Consider the following 22,134-nt stretch of genomic DNA (forward strand, 5'->3'; position numbering starts at 1 on the left):
CTTTACATGCCCCCATAAAGCGGTCCTTTACATGCCCATAAAATTACATGCATATTGAATATTCACATAACCCCCTAATACTTCTACAAAAAGGGGTATTTACATATCTCCAAAAATCAAAAAATTACTCTAGTCCTTTACTTTTTCCACAAATTAGTCAAAAAATTAGTCAACTCGGCTCGAGGTCCTCAGTAGCTCTACATCCCACGCACCCTCATGGGGCAGTTACATTTGTCATGTCCACTCTTATTGCAAACTTTACACTTCCTTCTAATGGGTGACCCTTCCTGCGACTGCTTTTTTTGCGTAGAAGCTTTTGGCCCTTTGTCCCATGAAGGTTTTATCCTTTTAGTCCTTGGTTGTCCAACTGCTTGTGCATATGGTGGACCCAAATACTGCCACATATTTCATCTTCAGCGGCATGGCAATGAGTGGAGGCTGACGGTGCTTGAGTATTTGACAAAGACTCCCTTGTTGCATTGACCTCCTCAACTAACTTGGAGAAACCCAACTTCACTTTTTCAAATAGATCATCATTTTCTAATGCTGACTTTACAATTGTTCTCACAAGATCATAAAGCTCATGACGTCGAATGAAACTCGGAAATTTAGATATAGTCGAACTACTAACACCACATTTATCTTTGACACCCTTCTTTGCATCCACTCTCCAACGGCTCAAAATGTAGTTAGATGGGATCTTCAATACATTCATCGTGTTGAACACTTTGAGCATATGTGAACAAGGGATCCCAATACGCTCAAAGAACTGATATGTGCATGTACACTTCTTCCCTGATTCAATGAATGCAACCATCAGAGAGATTGGCACATCGCCAATGTCTTCCACCTTATATTTGGCGAATTCATCATTGCCTTCTATTAATTTGCTAAGGCAATTTGAAGACCTTATATCCTCTTCTTGGAACTTTCTAAATACTTTTTGAGTGTATGTCTTTGCTGCATGCTCCTTGATAAGGAAGGTTTTCTTTAGAACAGGTGTAGATATAAGATCTTTACTATCTTTCTCTTTTTCTTTGATGAACTTTTTGTTTTGCAACTTTTCAATAGCATTCATGAATTTTTGTAAACCTGTACCAGAAGTGACGTACATCTTTAAATAACGATTAAACCCTTCACTTCGTTGTGTGGTTTTCATGCCGACTGTGAACCTATTAGCTATGTATGCATCAACTATTGAGTGCCACAACCATATAGCCACTTGAGCCAACTTTCCTCTTGAAGATCATATTTCTGAATCATAGTCAACCAATCAGCCTCAAACTGCTCAACTGTGTAGGCTGCAATACACTTCTTAAATACCTCTAAGAATAATGGGTGCTCACGCTCAACATGGCTTAGATGTGTTTTAAACTTTCCTATGATATGCCACTTGCAATAATGATGATTAGTATTCGGAAAAACTGTCTTGACTGCAGCCGTTATGGCTAAAGCTTGACCAGTGATAATTGTACCTGGTTGACGGCCTCCCATTGCCTCTAGTCAGTTTTCAAATAACCAAATGAAGGTTTCTGTAGTCTCATTGAATATGAGATCACATACGAGGAAAATTGTGTTAGCGTGATGATTAACTCCAAGGATTGGGCCAAAGGCCATACTGTATTCATTTGTTTGGTATATGGTGTCAAAGGTTACCACGTCATTAAAAAATTGGTATGACGATCTACACTTTGAATCAACCGATAAAACACCAAACGACCTCCCCATCTCATCAAGTCGAACTCTATAAAAGAAATTAGGGTCCAATTCATTCTTCGTATGCAACCAATTCATAACAACATTACCCTCTTTCCCTTTCAGTTGTTTTTTTTTTCTAGTTATGTGATTCTCAAGGTCTTTCGCAATTAAAGTGACATTTTCTGCCCTACCAACCTCTTCAACAAGGTAATTCATCATAACCCTAGACTTAGCCATAGAAGACTCCATTGTGTCAATCACCCTTTTCACTGTGTTTGATATCTTTCGGTGAGAGCGAATGAATCTAGTAATATTGGGTGTTGTGAGAATGTGATTATGCTCTTTTACAACCTTCGCAATAACGCATCTATTATTTTCATTCTTCTTAATGCAGATCTTTGCTTGACATCCATATTTTGTGTGGGGGCGAGCATTTTCACTACCATCATACATCTCACTACGAAAACCTTGCCTACAGTATTCTAAAATCCGACTAATTCTTCCACCATGTTTCCATATGGTCCTTTCCTTTCTTATACCAAACTCTACCAATTTTACGTATTTATTATAATAATCATAAGATTCATCTTCGTTAGTAAATGCCATTCCTATTGCCAGTTCGATACTTGCACACTTGCTAGGGCTGCTTCAACATCTATAAGTAATGGATCTCCTTCTCCATTTATTGCAACTATGTCCTCATCAGATGGAAAATCATGACAAGCTTCGTCCACTATAGCCTGCGCACCACACTCATTTCCATTTTTTGAATTAGTAATGTTGAGGGAAGAGGAACGAGATGCTGATGGTGAGGCATCCATGACACAAGCATAGTATAACTGTTCAACCTCCTCTGTTAGCGCTGGTATAGTAATGGGCTGTGTCAGGATCTGATCCTTCGATCGGAAGCTACTCTCTCCAATGTCCCCAAGTACATCATCCTTCGCATTGTTCTCCTGCGGTTCCTCTAATGGAATTGGATAATACTTTCATATGGAGCCAAATGCCTCAAGAGGTCTGTGCTACGGTGGATGTCCTCCCACTACATTATAACACCAAATGTTAATTGGCAAAAATAACACAATAATGAATACTAAAGCAATTTAGAGAAAACAAAGACTACTACTTATCTATCCGATTAATTATAACAGAGAAAACAAAGACTACTGCTTATCTATCCCATACCAGAGATTTTCGTCCCTTTCTTTGTTCTCCAAGGATCTGCAAACCAGAAATGCAGGCTCGTATGAAATGGCGCTTGTTTTCACTACTCTCAAGCAAAAGACATGTCCAAGAGATAGATTCAATTGCCGATTGCAATCACTTATCATATTTTTTTTTTGTACTGCAAGACCCCGGATGACAAGAACAACCTCCAATACTTGAGACAAAAGCTCATCTAGCATAAACCTATTTGCACCATTAATAGTAAGTAAGCAACATAAAACCCCAAGATTTCATTTCAAACTCCAACTCCGGAACCTAGAGCTGAAGCTGAAATTAGATTTCAGTCTATTAAGAATTTAAGTTGAACGAATAATCAAAGGGCGACTACATAATCTCTTTAGATTCTTGGCTGAACTTCACCCAAATCCTAAATTCAAATGCATGAAAATTCACCATTGTCATAAAAAAGATGAGAAAACCAAGTTCATATCTTGGTTCAATTATGGCCAATACGGCTAAAACTGGTGAATGGCTGACAATCATATGCTTGCCATCAGCTGCATTAACATTTCAGCATCTTGAAAAACAATTTAGAAGTCTATCAGCTGAAAACACTCAAGAACCCCTCCCTGCATTTTGATGAAAAATGCCCAAATCACTTCCTTCAGTCTCACTAGCCAGTTGGACATGAACCCACTTCCCTAAAAGAGAACAAATAAAATACATGGAGGCGACTAAAGAAATTAAATGAATATGACCAAAAAATTCCATTTCTCAAATTCAAATTCCCAACAAAAAAACTCACAAAACAGGGAAATGAATACTGAACCCATATTTATATAAAAAATAAAAGAAAAAGTTGCATTGTGAAACAAAGAATAGAAGCATAACATAAAATCAAATAATTGTATTAAAATTTCAATTGAAAGTCAGGAATTATTTTTTCTTTTCGGGCATTCAACCGTATTCATTACAACTTCTTCAAGTTATAGATTCAACTGTATTCGTTGCATTACCGATCAAAAGACCTGTAAAAGATGAGAGAAATGAAAAAACAGATTCACCCAAAATAAATCATGTTATCCATTAATCCTTCCAAATACCATTGTAAAAATGTAACTGCCCTCCAATTTCATATAAAAAATGGTTATTTAAATCATGAGATTCCAAATTAAATGTTTCTAAATCAAACCCATGAAATATTATTTGGTAACATCTAGAATATGCTATGAGGCCATAAAAAAATGAGAAAGAAAACCTAGTTTGAAAAACAAAAGAAGAAATGCTAAAAGAAACTCAATTATTAAATTTTCCAATCTTCTGCAAGTTCACGACGCATACGGATTCATAGAAAAAACCAAAACCCACATCATAATTATCTGGATATTCATCACATACCCCAAAAATTAACTGAACAAAAACTGATATTCCCCTGAAATTTTCTTGCATGAATAAAACGAATGAAAAAAGAAAAAAATTCTAATTTACCACAAGAAAGACATGATTGACTGGGAGTTCTTCAGTAGCTAAGAGGTAGCACGCATTTTGGTACATCCTCCTTCTTGTGATTTGGCTTTCCCTCTCTTCACTAAAACCTCCATGAAGAAGCTTTCTTCTCTCTAAAGCGTCTAGGAAGTTCGCAGAGAGAATGTGGGGCAGCAACACAAAGAAAGTGAGGGGACCTTCGCAGAGCAGTAGAGAGGGCGACAGGAGGGAAGGGACCTTCGCAGAGCAGTAGAGAGGGCGAGCGAGAGAGAAGGGAGGTTAGCAGAGCAGGGGACGATAGCAGGTGAAATATGGAAGGTTTGAAGCTTTTGAGCCTTCGCGCGCTGGGTTTTGTTCGCACATCTGAACCGTTCGCAGGTGAAATATTCGATTTAATTTGATGTAATTTGAACGAATGGTCGATGGTAATGTGGCGATATTACTGTTACTTTTTCACCTAAAGGCGTTCGAAAGTGTTTTTTTCATATATATATATATATATATATATTCTAAACTTCACAACCTTTCAAATTGCAAAGGCTCAAGATGGTGAGAGTTGTGAATGGCGGATTTATTAATTTTGTAGTTTATTGTTTAAAAAAAGTTACTTTTGTAGAGCAATTTTTTAAATATTACTACAAAATAAAGGGTAACTTTGCCATCTCCATAAGGGGTAAAATTGAAATTTTAACTGAAGGACAAAGGCACTCTACAAATAAAATTTCAGGATATTAACTTCTAAAATACTATTTTTCTTTTTAAAAATTTCAAATTCACCCTTGCTTAATGGTAAAGTTACTTATTTAAATAATTTTTTAATAAAAAAGTAACGATTATTTTGATAAATACACCCATAACAACCCCTTCTAACTTGAACCCTTGTATTTTGAGGGGTTGTTAATTCTAGACAAATCCATATATATATATATATATATATATATATATAAGTAATGATCATGTGAGTCCTTGCCACACCCCAACGGCATTGGACCTCTCAAGATCACCGTTAAACCTCTATTCCCAATCTTGAGATATGGAATAGGTTCACCAGCTAACCCACTCAAAATCGAGTTACCGGTGACAATAAAGTAACCACACCCATCTCTTTTCCAAACTCTTCTAATGGCTCTCTCTTTCTCTCTCTCTCTCTCTCTATAATCAAGAACCTCCCTCTCTCTAAAGCCCAGGCATGCTCCCATCTCTCTCTCTCTCCATAGGAGGCGTTGGCAGAGAGATGGAAAACGACCACCACTCTTTGAAACCTGGGCACATAGAAAGTTATTCTAGGGCAAAAAATCCCCAATCTTCAAATGAAAACTTGCAAAGTTCAATGGAATCCATAACTTTCAAAGAAAGTATTAATCACTAACTATCCAATCTTTGATATGAGCTCCATTTCTGTAACTGATATGGAGAGAAACGAGAGGGAGTAAAAGAAGATACAGAGAGTAAGAGTTGCAAATGTCAATGAGTAAGAGTGTAAAATAAATTAAGGGGTAGTCTTTGGGGAGAAGATCCACATTGATATATTTGAGTATTTCTCTCGCTTTTTAAGGGGAAAGAGATAAGATTTGATATAGAGAAGAGTAATCATGTTCATATTTCTTTGATCTAGATAAAGGGGAGAGATTGGAGGGATTCAAACAAGTCTCCTCTATTTTCCCTTCAAAGGTCATAGCTTATCATGTGAGATTTTGGGAGGATCTACAAAACACATAGGTAAAGTGATTGGATAGAAGAGGTGATGGGAGAGGAGAAAATGAAAGAGGCTATGGGAGAGAAGAGAGAAGAAAGTGGTAGTTAGAGAGAGAAGGTACTTGCTAGATGAAAATATGTGCCTCGTTTTAGATAAAAAATCTCCATCCAACTTGATTTTAAAGAGAAAAATCCTTTTTAGAGAGAAAATTCGTTTCAGCACTCCTTTGCCCTAATTTTAGAGAGATAAAAAGCCTTTCAATACTCCTGTGCCCCAATCCTGGTTGGAGAAAAACCACCCTTGGAACTAGATTTTAAAGACAGAAAAAGCCTTTCAATGATTAGATTTTAAACAGAAAAGGCTTTCAAATCTCTTGTGCCCCATCCTGGTTGGAGAAAAACCACCATTGGAACCAGACTTTAGAAAATGCTCATATTTTAGAGACAAAAAAAGGGCCTTTCAATGCATCTGTGCTTGTCTTTAGAAAGGTGGACTCCTTTTCTATTCTCATGCCTGTGATTCTTAGAGGGAAAGACTTCAAAGATTCATGCCATTTTTGACTTGAGAGAGAGAGAGAGAGAGAGAGTTTCAATTAGCGTATTTTAGAGATAGAAATAAGATGAGATATTCAATTAGCATATTCAATTATTTCTTGCTCTTTGGTCTTCAAAATGTCACCTTCGGGCTAAGTGGTTTTATGGTTAGCTATGTATAATCGATTACCGAATTCATCAATATTTCAGCAACGAGGTATACACATGGCTACTATTTCCCCTTTTTGTAGAAACAATGATGAATATCTATGTCACCTTTTGTTTCACTATCCTTTCTCACTAGTTGTTTGGCGATCTTTAACTTGGCGATGTGGCAAGAGATTTGTGCCTGATAGTACGGTTCTAGATATTCTTCGCTAGTGGTTAGCCTTCAAATTCAAATCACATGGGTTACTTGACATTTGGACGGCTATTTTTTTCACAACAATATGCTATTTGTGGGAGGAGCGGAATAGCCTACTTTATAGATCTAACCCTTTAAGGAAGGAGCAGGTCGTATTACTACACATGTCAAGGCTCTAGCAAAAGTTAAAAAATAGGCATTCCATTTGTCAGACGAGGCGGTTATTGAAAACTTAAAGATCAACTAGATCCAGCAAAAGTCAAAATCCTCAGTCCCAGTTGCATGATCATTTCCTGAGGTTCAATGTTATAAGTTGAATATTGATAGTGCGTCATTGCATAATCTTGGTTTTGCAGGAGGGGGTGGGGTCATAAGAGACAGCAATGGTGGATTTGTGACAGCATTCGCTAAACACTTTGGAGTTACATCTAATAATTATGCAGAATTCCAGGTTCTTGAGGAAGGTATTCTCTTAGTTATGCAGATGGGTTGCTTCCTGATACAGATAGAAAGTGATTTATCTTTGCTAGTAGATGCTATTCAGGATAGTTGTAGTTCCTCATGGAAATTACGAACAATAGTTGATAACTGTCGTTCAAGGCTCTCGGCACATATGTGGACTATTGCTCAAGTTTTTTGCGAGGCGAATATAGTAGCAGATGCTCTAGCTAAGAAACCATCAGCTTGTGCAGGTGCAACAATTTGGCACATATGCGGACTATTGCTCAGGTTTTTTGCCAGGTGAATATGGTAGCTGATGCTTTAGCTAAGAAAGCGTCAGCTTGTGCAAGTGCAACAATTTGGCGCCGTCGTTCGCTAGACTTTCTTTCTCTTTTATTATTACATGACGTGGCGCAACTGCCCTATTATAAGGTTGTAAAATAATGTGTTCTTCTTTTTCCTACTAATGAAAAAACCGGATAGGGTACCTTCTCCCCCACTGACTTACCTAAAAAAATAAGAGAGGGCTAGAGTTTTAATAGAGGAGAGGCATTCACTTGCCCTTCTTGACAGGTCAGCCGGTACCACTTGATCTTGTGTTGAGACTTGAGATTTGATTCAACGGCCTAGATTAGGGGTCCCATACTGTTAAGTGTGGCAGAGTCTCACAAGGTCATTTCCCAACATAGATATATATATATATATATATATATATATATATATATATAGGAAGTGGATTCTGTATACCCACTAGCTGACCGCTAAAGTAAATACCAATGGCTCAGATTGAATCTAGGCCGATCTGACGGTCACGATCTCTTTTCATGTTTTAATTTTAAGTTTTTTTTTCTATATATCCAAATTACTTGAAATTTTAGGTGTATATTCTTCTCATAAAGGCGCACCTAATAAAAAAATAAAAAAAATAATCTGTAAAACAAATTGACCAAAATACCCCCGAAAATTTATAGGGGCATTTTGGTCATTCTTTTTCATGTAAAATATTTTTTTATATTTTTCAAAGATTCATCTATTTTTTATGTATATACGTTCCAAATTTTAAATTAATCTGATTTGTAAAAAAAAAAAATTAAATTCAAACACTACCAGATATTTGGGATCGTCAGATCGGCCCAAATTGAATATGGGCCGTTGGCATTTACGGTAGCAATACACCCTTGGGCTAACAGGATCCTTTTCCATATATATATATATATATATATATATATATATATATATATATATATATATATGGGCCGATCTGACGATCCCAAATATCCGGTAGTGTTTGAATTTTAATTTTTTTTCTACAAATCAGATTGATCTAAAATTTAGAGAATGTGTACATAAAAAATAGGTGAATCTTCAAACATTATAAAAAAAATATTTCACAGGAAAAATATTGACCAAAATACCCCTATAAATTTTTGGGGGTATTTTTGTCAATTTGTTTTATGAATATATATATATATATATAAACTTTATTTTCTTTTAAATTTTTCATTACTAGAAACCTAATATTTATACATGCAATCTAAACTATTTTTTCTTTTTTAGAGATTAATTTGTTGTTTCTTCCATCCCAATATCATCAAAAATTTCATTTTGTAAGGTAATTTGTTTATTAATTTTTATTTTTCTTCTTTTGGCATTCGTAAGAGACATTGCTTGGAAAGTTAAATATTAGGTAAAAGAGAACTATCCTTTATTCATTTTTTTTACTACCAAATATTTTTAAATTTTTATTATTTTAATACTTTTAAAAATTATTAGAAACTAATTTCTAGAAATTTTAAATACAAAATTTTCCTTCCAATTTTTACTTTCAGAAAAGTAAAAATTTATTCCAAAAAATCCTTTTTATATTTTTTCAAGAACTATCATCATTAATTTCTCTTTTGTAAATAAAAATTAGAATTTCATTAAAAAAAATTTGTGCATTTTCATGATTGTTAAGGGCCAGTTTAGATGTACCTAAAATTGAAATATTTTTGGATTGCAATCCAAAAATCTTGTGAAAGTGACTTTGACCGTTTGGACAACTGCATGTTTTTGTAAGAATTTTAGATTGCAAGAAAAAAAAATCCCATCTCAACCCAAAAACTGCTTGAGTAGTGTTTCTCACGCCTCTCTCTCTTTAAGTAGTGTTTCTCACGCCTCTCTCTCTCTAACCCTCATGCTCTACCCTCTCGTCCTTGCTTTTCCCTTCTCTCCTTCTACTATCTCTCATGCGCAAGAAGAAAACTCAAAGTTGTGCTCTCTCTTTCTCTCTCTCTTTCAAAAGCTCTGCAAACATGGAGCTATGCTCTCTCTCGTTCAAAACCCAAAGCTCTGCTGCATAGAAACTCTCTTCTCTCTCTAGTTCAAAACCCAGAGCTCTGCTGCGAAGAAATTCTCTGCTACTGTCAAGAACACCTCTCTCGCCCAAGATCAAGCCCTCTCTCTCTCGCTTAAAGCTCACAAGGCATCAAGGTAGTTGTAGAGCCAAAACAGGCACGCCATTTTTCTGGTTTTCTCAATGTCTTCCTCTCTAGGGAAGCTTAGGGCTTTTTCATTAGCGAATCTGTATTCTGCAGTCTCTCTCTGTTTCTCTAGGGAAGCTCTTCTATATTGTTTCCCTCCAGAGAGCTCTGATTTTTGCCTCCATCTTTCTAATATTGAGAAGGAATGCATGCGTGGAGGGTTAGTAACCATGCGAGGAAAAAGGCGGCAATTCAATAGGGCGGAAATGGGAGCCATGGCCATGACCTCCACCCAATTAGACATTTCAGCCCTAGTCCCTAATCTTGCACTCAAAACTGCCATTTACAACTGGTGTGATGAATGGGGCTTGAAGAATCCTAATACCCCTGATACCAAAACAGGAGGTGGTGTAATATATTCATAAATACTGAGATTTCCCTATCTTTGGAGGCCAAAAAAATATACATTATTATTTATTACAGAGTTGCAGGCTGAGTGGTTTTATACACAAACCATAGAAGAGCAGTTCAAAGTAAAAAAGGGGCCCAAATACCCTTCAAAAAACAACCCAAAAACACACAACACAGACAAAATGAAAGATGAAAGACAACAACAGATCATACACAGAGAGTTTCATAGGGAATTAGAAACCAATGGCCCTTATTTAGAGAGAGAAAGAGAGAATCACCACCGAAAACACTTGAGGAAGGCTTGGGACGAAGAAAATCATGAGAAGAGCTCTCTGGATACTTGTCTATCTTTTGCCCTCACCCTTTCTCTCTCATCAGAACCCAAGCCAAATACCGGACACTACAACTAGGGCAATCCCCTCTCTGTCGGTACTAGCCTAGTAGCTGTCTAATGGGGTTTGTCAATCAATGAAATTAAAAATCCAAACAATTTACCAACATAAAAAACTTTTTACCTTACCTTTTGTAATTGCTTTGATTATGTTGGATTGATTTCTTGGCAAGGTGTTGGATATAATTGATTTGCATTATTACCATCACGCTTCATTCCATGTTGTGGGCATGTATTTGAGATATATCGATTAAAAATACTAAAAAGCACATAATAAAACTTCCAAAAATCATGGAATGAGACCCATGCATGCATACTATACTTAGGGCTCGTTTGGATCTTAGGGTAAACAAAACTATGTTTTGGAACATAACTTAGTTGTGCAAACTTTGGTTATGCTGAAACTCTTTGGATAGCTTGTAGAATACCGAGGTTATGCAAATCCCTCGTTTGCGTCATCTATTTGAGTAACTTGGGTTTACCCTATTTAGGACACATTTGGTAGGTATGAAACATTTTCGTGCAAAATATTTTAATGTGAAAATTACGTTACACATATTTGGTATGCAACAATACATTTAAAAAAAAAATCCCATTATAATTTTTTTTTTCGAATTTTAGAGAGAGAAACTACTTACAAATTTTTAGAGAGAGAAACTCTCAACAGTTTTAGAGATAAAACTGTCTAAAACTTTAAATTTGATATAGTTTCTCTACAAATATTTTGAGATAGTCTCTCTTTAAAAATTTGAAATTTCATATAGTTGAAAATTTCTCTCTCTAATATTTTTGAGATAGTTGTTATCTCAAAAAATTTTCAGGTAGTTTCTCTTTCTAAAATTTGATATAGTTTCTCTCAATAACTTTTAAGATACTTTCTCCCTCTAAAACTTAAAATTTGAGAAAGTTTCTCTCTCTAATTTTTTTAGGTAATTTCTCTCTCTAAAACTTGACATACTTTCACTCTCTAAAGTTTTAAGATACTTTCTCTCTAAGACTTGAAATTTGATATAATTTCTATCTCTAAAATTTTTGAGATAATTCTTTCTCTAAAAAGTTTCAAGTTCTTTCTCTCTCTAAATTTTGATGTAGTTTCTATCTCTAAAACTTAAAATTTGAGATAGTTGCTCCCTCTAAAATTTTTAAGATAGTTACTCCCTAAAAATAATTTAGGTAGTTTCTCTCTCTAAAATTTGATATAGTTTCTCGTCCTAGAATTTTAAGGTACTTCATCTCTCTAAAGCTTAAAATTTGAGATAATTTCCCTTTAAAATTTTGATTTCTCTCTCTAAAAACTTAGGTATTTTATCTTTCTAAAGTTTTAAGATATTTTCTTTTTCTAAAACTTGAAATTTAAGAGTTTCTCTCTTTAAAAATTTTGACATAGTTTCTCTCCCTAAAATTTTTAAGATTGTCTCTCTCTAAAATTTGATATAGTTTATATCTCGAAAATTTTATGATACTATCTCTTTAAAAGTTGAAATTTTGAGATACTTTCTCTCACTAAAAGTTTTTAGATATTCTCTCTCTAAAACATTTAGGTAGTTCCTCTCTCTAAAATTTGATAGAGTTTCACTCTAAAATTTTTTACAATACTTTCTCTCTAAAACTTCAAATTTGAGATAGTTTCTTTCTCGAAAAAAATGTTAGGTAATTTCTCTCTAAAATTTGAGGTAGTTTCTCTCTCTAAAGTTTTAATATTTGTTTTACCTCTAAAACTTGAAATTTGAGATAGTTTCCCTATCTAAAAATTTCGAGTTGTTTCTCTCTAAAATTTGATTTGCTTTCTCTCTCTTAAATTTTTGAGATACTTTCTCTATCTAAAACTTAAAATTTGAGATACTTACTCTATCTAAAAATTTTGAGATAGTTTCTTTCTAAAGATTTTCAAGTAATTTTTATCTCTAAAATTTGATTAGTTGCTCTCTCTAACGTTTTAAGATACCTTCTCTCTCTAAAAATTCAAATTTGATATAGTTTTGCTTTCTAAAATTCTTGAAATAGTTTCTCTCTAAAAAATTCAAGTAGTTTCTCTCTCTAGAATTTGATATATTTTATCTCTCTAAAATTTTAAGATACTTTGTTCATCTTAAATTTATAATTTGATATAATTTATCTCTGTAAACTTTTTGAGAAGGGTTCTCTCTCTAAATATTTTAGATAATTTGATATAGTTCTGGTTTCTAGAATTCTTGAAATAGTTTTTCTTAAAAAATGCAGGTAGTTTCTCTCTTTAGAATTTGATATATTTTATCTTTCTAAAATTTTAATATACTTTGTTCATCTTAAATTTATAATTTGATAATTTCTCTCTCTAAAAATTTTTAGGATTCTCTCTCTAAATATTTTAGGTAATTTGATATAGTTCTGCTTTCTAAAATTCTTGAAGTAGTTTCTCTCTAAAAAATTCAGGTAGTTTCTCTCTCTAGAATTTTATATATTTTATCTCTCTTTAATTTAAGATACTTTGTTCATCTTAAATTTATAATTTGATATAATTTCTCTCTCTAATGTTTTTTGAAAAGGTTTCTCTCTCTAAATATTTTAGGTCATTTTCGAGAAGGGCTCTCTCTCTAAATATTTTGTGGACAGACAGATGAGGAATGAAGAAGATGGTTGCTACTGAAGGTGCCCTGGGGGAAGGGTTGGGAACGTCTTCCTTCCCCATGGTGCGGGTTGAGAGATCAGAGTGGGAACAACTTAATATTAAGTTGGACTTCTTTGTGTCAGGTTCCTTTTATCCACCTATTTCTGACTTTTTCGGCCTCTTTGACTGGGCACAGAGAGAATCTTCCTTATGGACCTAATGTTAAGGTCATTGGGTTGAACAAAGTCGTCTTTAAACTTCGTTCCAAGGAGAAGGTGAGTAGAGCTCTCCAAAATTGATTTTGCAGAATCAGTGGGAGTTTACTTTCGTTAGACTTATGGAAGTCTGCTGATCATGGCCCCTTTACTCAGAAAGAGTGTATCTGGATACGTCTTTGCGATATCCCACTGTACGCTTGGAACCTGGCCATCATTAAAAGGATTGTGGGTGGTTTAGGGGCCTACTCGAGCATGGATTGAGATTCGTTTTTTAATCCAGTCTGTAATGCGGCGCGAGTTAAAATCTTGAAAGCTAAAGGCTTCCATGTCCCAGAGAAAGTTTGTTTGGCCATTGGCGATGACTTTTTCGAAATTCTAGTTCTTTGTGAGACTAATTCAAGGTGGGCACAAGATTCTGGTAAGGCATTTGGTGTTCGACCCTTGAAGGACAGTCAGATGCCGGAGAAGGTGAAGTCGCCTGTCAATGATTTCTTTTAGAAAGGTTTCAGCCGAAGAGACATTTCCGACGGTATTCATGAAATTTTAATTTTCAAAAACCCGTAACTCCTAAAATTTCAAAAAGATGGATTCCTGTGGGAAGGTTTTCGGATTTTACAATGGGCTTTTCAAATTCAATTCGTAACCCCGAAGAGTTGATTAAGGGAGGTAATAACGGCATGAAGATAAACAAGGAAGTATGTAGTTCAGATGCTGTTATGGAAGTTTCAAAGGATTGGATTTTGGATGATATTTCTCGGGAACATTTCGGCGAGCTCAAGTGAAGGTTGTTGGTGATCGTGCAGGCTCACCGAATTTGCCGAATAAGGTTGGTGAGAAAGGTGATCTTTTTGGTTGCAAGGTCTGGTCCCGAGATCTTCTTGCATGGGGAAAGGTTCACTTGTCAACATTTATCTTGTGGGAAAGATATCCCCACACAGGTGGCAACCTTCTCCTTTGCTGTTACATGTGAGCATGCGGTGCTTTTAGAAGCGAAAAAGGAAAGTAGATACCTGGCCTCTTCCTCTCCGACGGTTTCACTGGTGTGCCTTTGCACACCAGAAAGAAGTGGGTCAAGCCTGGTGCCTCCTGCTCGTTCTTATCATCTTCAATTCTAATATGCATCCTCTTCTTTCCCAACTGGTAGCAGCAAAGAGTCAGGCGAAGAAAAGCTACTCACGATTCGATCCTCTGCTGATCGACCCTGACTATTGTGGTTGTTGATTCAGAGGAGCCACAATTATTTCTAAAGGTTGAAGCTATTGTTGTTTAGCCTTTAGAGTTGCCCTTGGTGGTTTCCCCTACGGCTCTACCCCTGTATGTTAATCTTCCTCCCGCAGACAAGGCCCCTCTAACCATGCAAGGACCCATTGATGACTCACCTCTAGTGGAAAAAATGATGTCGGACATGGAAATGGAGGAGGTCCCGATTGCTGTGGTAATGGAGGAGATTAGAAAGCATCGAAAAGCTAAGTCTACGGTGGATGATAAGGTGGAGCAGCTTGTTTCTGGCGGATAATCAAAGAAAGGCTTGGATAGTAGCCCGGCAGACAAAGCATCGGTTTCGGCTAAGAAGAAGAAGGTCTTTCAAAGAGGCGTGTGGTCCTCGACGCGATTGGAGGCACGTGGTATCCCTAAAGGAGGCTTCTTGGCTGTTGCGATTGCCTTTCGCGACCTAGTGGTGGTAGACATCGACTCGTCCTCTTCGTCATCCTCAGCAGATGAAGAGTTATTTGAGTCTATGATGCTGGAAGATGCGTACTTTGGTGGTGGTCCTTTTGGACCAGATTCTTCTTCTTTTCCCTTTTCTTCTTTTTAATGAATATTTTGTCATGGAATGTTAGGGGGTTAGGTGACTTCAGGAGGAAAAGAGACATTTTGTTTTTTGTTACTAAGTACGAACCTGTTGTTTTGGCTTTATAGGAGACCAAACTTCATTGTCCTACTCTTTCTGAGGTTAGGGAAGTTTGGGGCTTAGGGGCGGTCCGTTTTTGAGGGATTGACGTTGTTGGTAACTCTCGTGGGATTTGGATCCTTTGGGATCCTTTGGTTGTTAATAATTTTGAGTCTGTTATAAAAAACTATTTCTTACTTTTGGGTTTCATGGGTCCTATTTCGGGTTTTTCATGAGGTTTTATGAATGTTTATGGGTCATATGTCTCTTCTTTGAAAGTTGGTTTTATTAGTGATATGAATGATGTCATTCATTTTGTTTCTTATATGGTGGTAATTGGTGGGGATTTTAATCTTATTAGGTAGCCTAATGAATGTTTAGCAGGCTACCCAATAAACACTTTTATGAGAAGGTTTAACAGTCTTATTGAAGATAATGCCTTTTTAGATCCTCCTATTATTGGCTTTAAATTTACTTGGTCCAATAATATTGTAGGTAATCTTACTATGTCCAAATTGGATAGGTTGTTTATAGCTGTGGACTGGGTGGAGGTTTTCCCTATTGTTTTTGTAAAATCTTTGGTGCGATTATCCTCTGATCACCTACCTATTTTACTAAATACAGGGAGCCTCAGAGGTGGACCAAACCTTTTTAGATTTGAGGTGAGCTGGCTGGAGGATAAGGAGGTGGTCGACCTTAATAAAATGACCTGGTTAATACTGAGGTTGTAGGTACCATGGATTTTCACCTTCACAAAAATTGTTGAATGTTAAACATAAACTGATTCGTGGAAGAAAGATAACAAGGTTGACGTAAAGGTTAAGATAGATGGGATTCTAGCTGAGATTGAGTTGTTAGACCTTAACACTCAAGTGAATGGAATTCTAACTGAGCAATCGGTGATTGAGCATAGTGTGAAACTTAAGGAGTTATAGGAGTTACAGAGATTTGAGGAATTTTATTAGAAACAAAGATCTAAAATAACTGGCTGAAGGAAAGAGATCTCAACACTAAGTATTTCGATGCAATTGCCAATGCTAGAAGAAAACAAAATGATATTTTGGGCCTGACCATTCCACGGATTGATTCTGAGGATAGTGATGCTATGGAAGTGGGTATTATTCATCATTTCAAGGCTACCTTTACTAAGGAGGTGACTTTGACCCCAAATTTTGCTAATGTTCCTTTTAAGATGCTGGATGTGGAGCGTAAAAGTTTTTTGGAGAGGGATATCACCATCGAGGAATTTAAAAATGTTGTTTTTGCAATGCCAGAAGATAAGGCGCCAGGTTCGGATAGCTTCCCGTTACTTTTCTTTCATAAATTTTACAATCTTATTAGGGAGGAATTGTTGATGTTCGTGAGAGAGTTTATCAAAGGCCATATTTTTAAGGGTATTAATTCAACCTTTCTTACATTGATTCTTAAAAAATAGCATGCTTATCGATTTGCTTACGAGTGTTTATAAAATTATTGCTAAAGTTTCAAAGGTGTCCTTCCATTCCTCATCTCAACCTCACAATCTGCTTTTATTCAAGACCGCCAAATTACTGATATTGTTTTGATGGCGCAATAATGTATTCATTCTCATGTGTTGAGTAAGAAGGCGGTTGTTTTGTTGAAATTAAACATGGAAAAGGCGTCTGATACGGTGGAGTTGGGGGTGTGGTTAGAGATTACGAAGTTGATAGGTTTTGGAGTTAGATGGAAGAGTTGGATTTATAACTATCTTTCTTCTGCCTATATCTCTGTGCTTTTCAAAGGTAGCCCTATTGGTTTTTTCAATGCTTCTAGAGGACTTCGTCAAGGTGATCCACTCTCTCCCTTCTTATTTACCATTTAAGCTGAGTGTTTTAGCTTGATATTGACTAGGGTTGAGAGTGTAGGAGCCTTTAGGGGTTTCAAAATTACAAATTTTGTATTATTGTCTCTCATTTACAATATGCTGATGATACGCTTATTTTTTGTGATGCGGAGGCAGTGTAGTTGGGAAATATCATTAGATTTTTGAAAATTTGCGAAGTTACTCTAGGGATTAAAGTTAATTTACATAAGTCATTCTTGGTAGGCATAAATTGTGCAAGGTCGGTGATGAATAACCTACCATTTATAATGGAGTGTAAAGTGGGTTCTTTCCCCATCATCTATCTTGGTCTACCTATTTCAGATTCTAAATTCTTCTTATGTACCAGATGTATGCGATCCAAATTCCAGCCTCGATAGGGTAAAGAATTGAGAAGATGATGAGATATTTCCTATGGGGTTCGTGTGGTGAGAGTAGGAAATTCCATTTGTTAAAGTGGGATAGAGTCTGCACCCTAGTGCGAAGGTGGTTTGGGTATCCGGAATGTCAGAAAGTTTAACCAAGCTTTGATGTGCAAATGGTGATGGCGAAGTGTCATTTTGAAGGATCATCTTTGGTATCAAGTCTTGGTTTCTAAATATGGGATGGATAGTTATGATTTGTGGCTTGGTGGTGCTAGAGGTAAGGAGACGTCTTATATGTGGCGGGCTATTTCCAACTGCAAGCCAATGATCTTTGGTTACTTTAGATGGAATGTTAGAAGTGGTAGGCCGGTTCTGTTTTGGCATCACAAATGGATTGGAGATTTTCCCCTTAAATATGTTTTCCCATACCTATTCCGTATGGTATCTAACCCAAATCTTTTGATTTGTGACTCTGTGGAAAGGAGAGGCCAGTTGTTTTCATGGAACATATCTATCATATACATGCGTTTAAATAAATTTTTTTTGTCTCAATGGTATTCACTGATGGAACTCTTGGATAAAGTGCATATCTCACAAGATGCAGAAGATGTCTTAGTATGAGAGATTGAAAGTGATGGCATGTTCTCTGTTAAATCCTGATATAACTTGTTTTCCATGATCGGTGGAGATGGTACTGCCCTAATATTGTACAAATTTGGAAATGGCCAATTCCCCATAAAGTCCAAGTCTTTATTTGGCTGACTGCGCAAGATAAAATCTTGACTATTGATAATCTTCTGAAAAGGGGCAAGATTTTGCCAAACATTTGTTTGCTATGTAAACAAGATGGGGAATCAGTTGCCTATCTTTTGATTCATTGCCCTTTTACTTTAAGAATTTGGCATTGATCGATGAGCATGGTAGGAGTTTCCTTGGTGCTGCCTCAGAGTGTGGTTGGAATTGTTTTTCAATTTACTCTCCCCTTTCTGCCTAAAGTTGGATACGTGATTTGGAAGATTGCAAAATGAATGATCCTTTGGGAAGTGTGGAAGGAGAGAAATAGGATAAACTTTGAGGGGATGGCTTTGCCGTTTGACAAGGCTGCCCATTTAATAAAACTATTTATCTGGTATTGCCTCTCAGTGTCCAAAGAGGGTTGGGGGATTTCAAAGGTAGATGTTTTGGTCAACCTCTCTAACCTATTTTCTCTTGGTGTGAGTAGATGTCGGCCTTAGGGGTTGTGGTTTGCTCCGCCTATGGGCTGTCTCAAGATAAATTTTGATGGAAGTTCTCTAAGGCATCCTGGCCCAGCTGGTAATGATGGTGTTATACGTGATTGTTTTAGAAGTCTTATTTTATCTTATGCGAGACCGATTGGTATTGCTACGGCTAATTTCGTGGAATTAAGTGCCTTGCTTAGGGGTGCGAAAATTTTCATTGAGAGGAATTTGGGTACTAGATGTCTGATTGAAGGAGACTCTTTGAATGTCATTAGATGCTGCAAGAAGGAGCAGAAGGTGCCGTGGGAACTTCGGTCTTTATGGTTACAGGCTATTGATGCAACTGCGTTTGTATCAGTTTCTTTCTCCCATATCTATCGTGAAGCTAACGGCGCTGCTGATGCCATAGCCAAGGGTGGTGTTTCTCTTACTTCTTTTACTATTTCATATGATGTAATTTCCTTTTAGTTTATCAATAAAATGCATGAAATTTGGACAAAAAATATATATTTTAAGTAGTTTCTCTCTCTAAAATATAATATAGTTTTTTTTCTAAAATTTTAAGATATTTTATCTTTTTGAAGCTTGAAATTTGATGTAGTTTCTCTCTTTAAAAATTTGAGATAGTTTCTTTCTCTAAAATGTGATATAGTTTCTCTTTTAAAAAAATTTAAGATACTTTCTATCTCTAAAACTTAAAATTTGAGGTGGTTTCTCTCTCTAATTTGTGAGGATATTTTGGTATAATTAATTGTGTTTAATAAAGTGGGCAGCTCTGGTGTATTCCCTCTTCCATGCTTACACAAAACAATGTTTTGTATAATCCAGTTTTTTTCTTAGTTTTGAATACCCATGTTTTGGCCATCTTTTTTTACTACAGAAAATACGGTTATGTATCCAAAAAGTTGCCAAACATGTTTTTATACAAGATACCTTGGGTATACAAAACATGTTTTTGGGTACCTTAGGATCCAAACGACCCCTTAATTCTTTTGATCATTGTGCATAGGATGCTTAGTTCTCATGAAATTATTTGTTATCTTTTTTAGAATATTTAATAAAAAAAACCCTTAATTTTTTTTAGGATACAAACGACCCCTTAAATTATTATTTTTTCTCTCTTTGTCAAAAAATAAATAAAATAATTAAATGTCTTTTGTCATGGTAAAAAAAATATTAAGGATTTTTATTATTATAAATACTCTCTATTGCATATTTTCATTATTATTTATGAAATCACTTATCCAACTAGTTATATATTAAGCAAGATGAGGTCCCCCCTTATTATTTTGTCATGTGTCTTTTTAAATTCCAAATTTTCTCTCATGATGTAAGTTATACCATGTTGATCCTTTCACTCCTTAAATATCTCCCGCTCAATTAATGTGCATCACCCCTCTCGTACATCCACGTCTCTCTTTCCATTTCTTTCCCCCAAAGATGGGGATTCACGTATTTATTTCAGAAGTCTCTCTCCCTGAAGTGAGATACACATATCTATAAAGATAATTAATCATTAATTCAACATAATACAATAAAATATATAACCAAAAAAAAAAGAAAAAAAGAGCAAAGACTCATGTTACAATTACTAGTTAGATTACGTGCGTTGTATGTAAGAATGAAATATGAAAATATATAAAATATTTTTTTGATAATTTAAAAGTCTTTAGTACACTAGAAAAATTAATCGTGAATCTTGATAAATTTTAAACTTTACACTATATAATATAGATTTATTAAAAAATTCCTAAAAGATACAAAGTTGAATTTCTACTTCGTGGTAAAGACAAAAAATTATTTTCTTACTTTCTAAAATTTATAATAATAGTAAAAATTCATTATGGTTAATTAGGGATCATCATTATCATCATTTTAGCTTTTTTTCAATTAATTGGGGTTGGCTTAATTATGGATACATAATAATTCATAAAATTATATTTAAATTTTTGAAATGATGATATGTAAAGTAAAAAAAACGTCAAAATATTTGCCATAAATATAGAAAACCACTATTTTGTCACTCCAAAAAGTTTATTCATATTTAAAAGGGAAAAAAATAGTAAAGCTCTAACTCTGTAAGATATTACTTTGTTTTAATGCTCTTAATGATTGTCCTTGGCAATTTTTGTGGTTTTGATAATATTTAATACGGTTTTCTAATAAAGGATCATTTTTCAAAAAACTTACATGTAATATGATTTTCATCATTTTTTTAAAAAAAATTAGTTGCATATCCAATAAGATTTTAAATGTGGAGAGAGAGAGACACCAAGTTGGGAGAGAGAAAAACCAAGTTAAAAGACGAAGGGAGAGTGACCACATAAAAAGAGAGAGAGAGAGAAAGGCTAGGGTAACTAAAAAAAAGAGAGAAAGGCTATGTTGTAAATGTGAAGAGAGATATGCCAATAAAAGAGGAACTTGTATATATATCTAATGTGGGATTATCCCAAAAAATTTGCATTCATATCTAATAGGGTTTTAAATATGAAGAGAGAGATAGGCCATAAAAATTTACATGTATATCAAATGTGGTTTTAAATATGGAAAGAGGGTGTGAGGACAAAAAAAGAGGTGTTTACATACGTATCTGATAAATAAAAAATTGAAAATAAATTTAAAAAAAAGACACTTGTCAACAAAATAAGCAAGGTTGGATGATGGGAGATGTTTTGTCTCTAGTGTGTTTCATTTCTATTTATAATTTCATATCATATATTGATTAAAATAAGAAAAAGAAACATACTAATTTCTCTCCCTAGCCTGTTTTTAAGGTTCATATATTAGGGCATATATTAAGGTATTGAATATTTCATGGATTTTTTACTCGGAGAAAAGTTTTGGAATTTAAAAAGAAAAAAATTCAGAAAATAATCTTCCAACAAAGGAATATTATATAATAATATATAATATAATATTACTCATAATACAAATATAAGTTAATAAAATATATAGAATAATTTTTATTATATAATGTTATATATATTATATATTATTATTATTATTATTATTATTATATATATAATATTTATTATATTATATATATTATAATATTATATATTATTTATATCTTAAAATTCAACTACGAAATGAGGTGGTAATCATCAGATCGGCTCAAATTCAATTTGGGCCATTGGCGTTTACTGTAGCAGTCAGCCTGTCACCGTATGGAATCCATTCCTATATATATATATATATATAAATATAAGATTATGTAATAAGCAAATTACTAACACAATTTTTTTTTAGATAATATTCCTACCTTTGAGATAAAAATATAAAATATTATAATTACTAATAAGTTTTTTATCAAACATAATCCATTATACAATGATTAGAATCTCTGATTCCGTAAGGAATCT

At 34.8% G+C, this 22,134-nt stretch overlaps 1 protein-coding gene across 1 annotated transcript; it reads right to left on the reverse strand.

Annotated features, from left to right (window-relative positions):
* Positions 1 to 340: 340 nt before the first annotated feature.
* LOC105420840 (protein FAR1-RELATED SEQUENCE 5-like) lies at positions 341 to 1,494 on the reverse strand. The gene is made up of 2 exons (XM_011626014.2): positions 1,233 to 1,494; positions 341 to 1,092 (listed from the first exon to the last, which is right to left on the reverse strand). The coding sequence occupies exons 1-2, from the start codon at positions 1,492 to 1,494 to the stop codon at positions 341 to 343; spliced, it is 1,014 nt and encodes a 337-aa protein (XP_011624316.2).
* Between the last annotated feature and the right edge of the window lie 20,640 nt (positions 1,495 to 22,134).

Source organism: Amborella trichopoda, chromosome 9 (genome assembly GCF_054954075.1).
Source record: "Amborella trichopoda isolate Santa Cruz 75 chromosome 9, AtrichopodaSantaCruz75HAP2 v2.0, whole genome shotgun sequence".
Lineage (NCBI taxonomy): Eukaryota > Viridiplantae > Streptophyta > Magnoliopsida > Amborellales > Amborellaceae > Amborella > Amborella trichopoda.

Bases quoted from the DNA above. Each gene is read 5' to 3' on its own strand.
- LOC105420840 (XM_011626014.2), bottom strand. From the start codon at position 1,494: ATGGGAGGCCGTCAACCAGGTACAATTATCACTGGTCAAGCTTTAGCC. The intron at 1,093-1,232 runs GTTGGCTCAAGT...CTTCTGGTACAG, and splicing joins ATATGATCTTCAAGAGGAAA to GTTTACAAAAATTCATGAAT.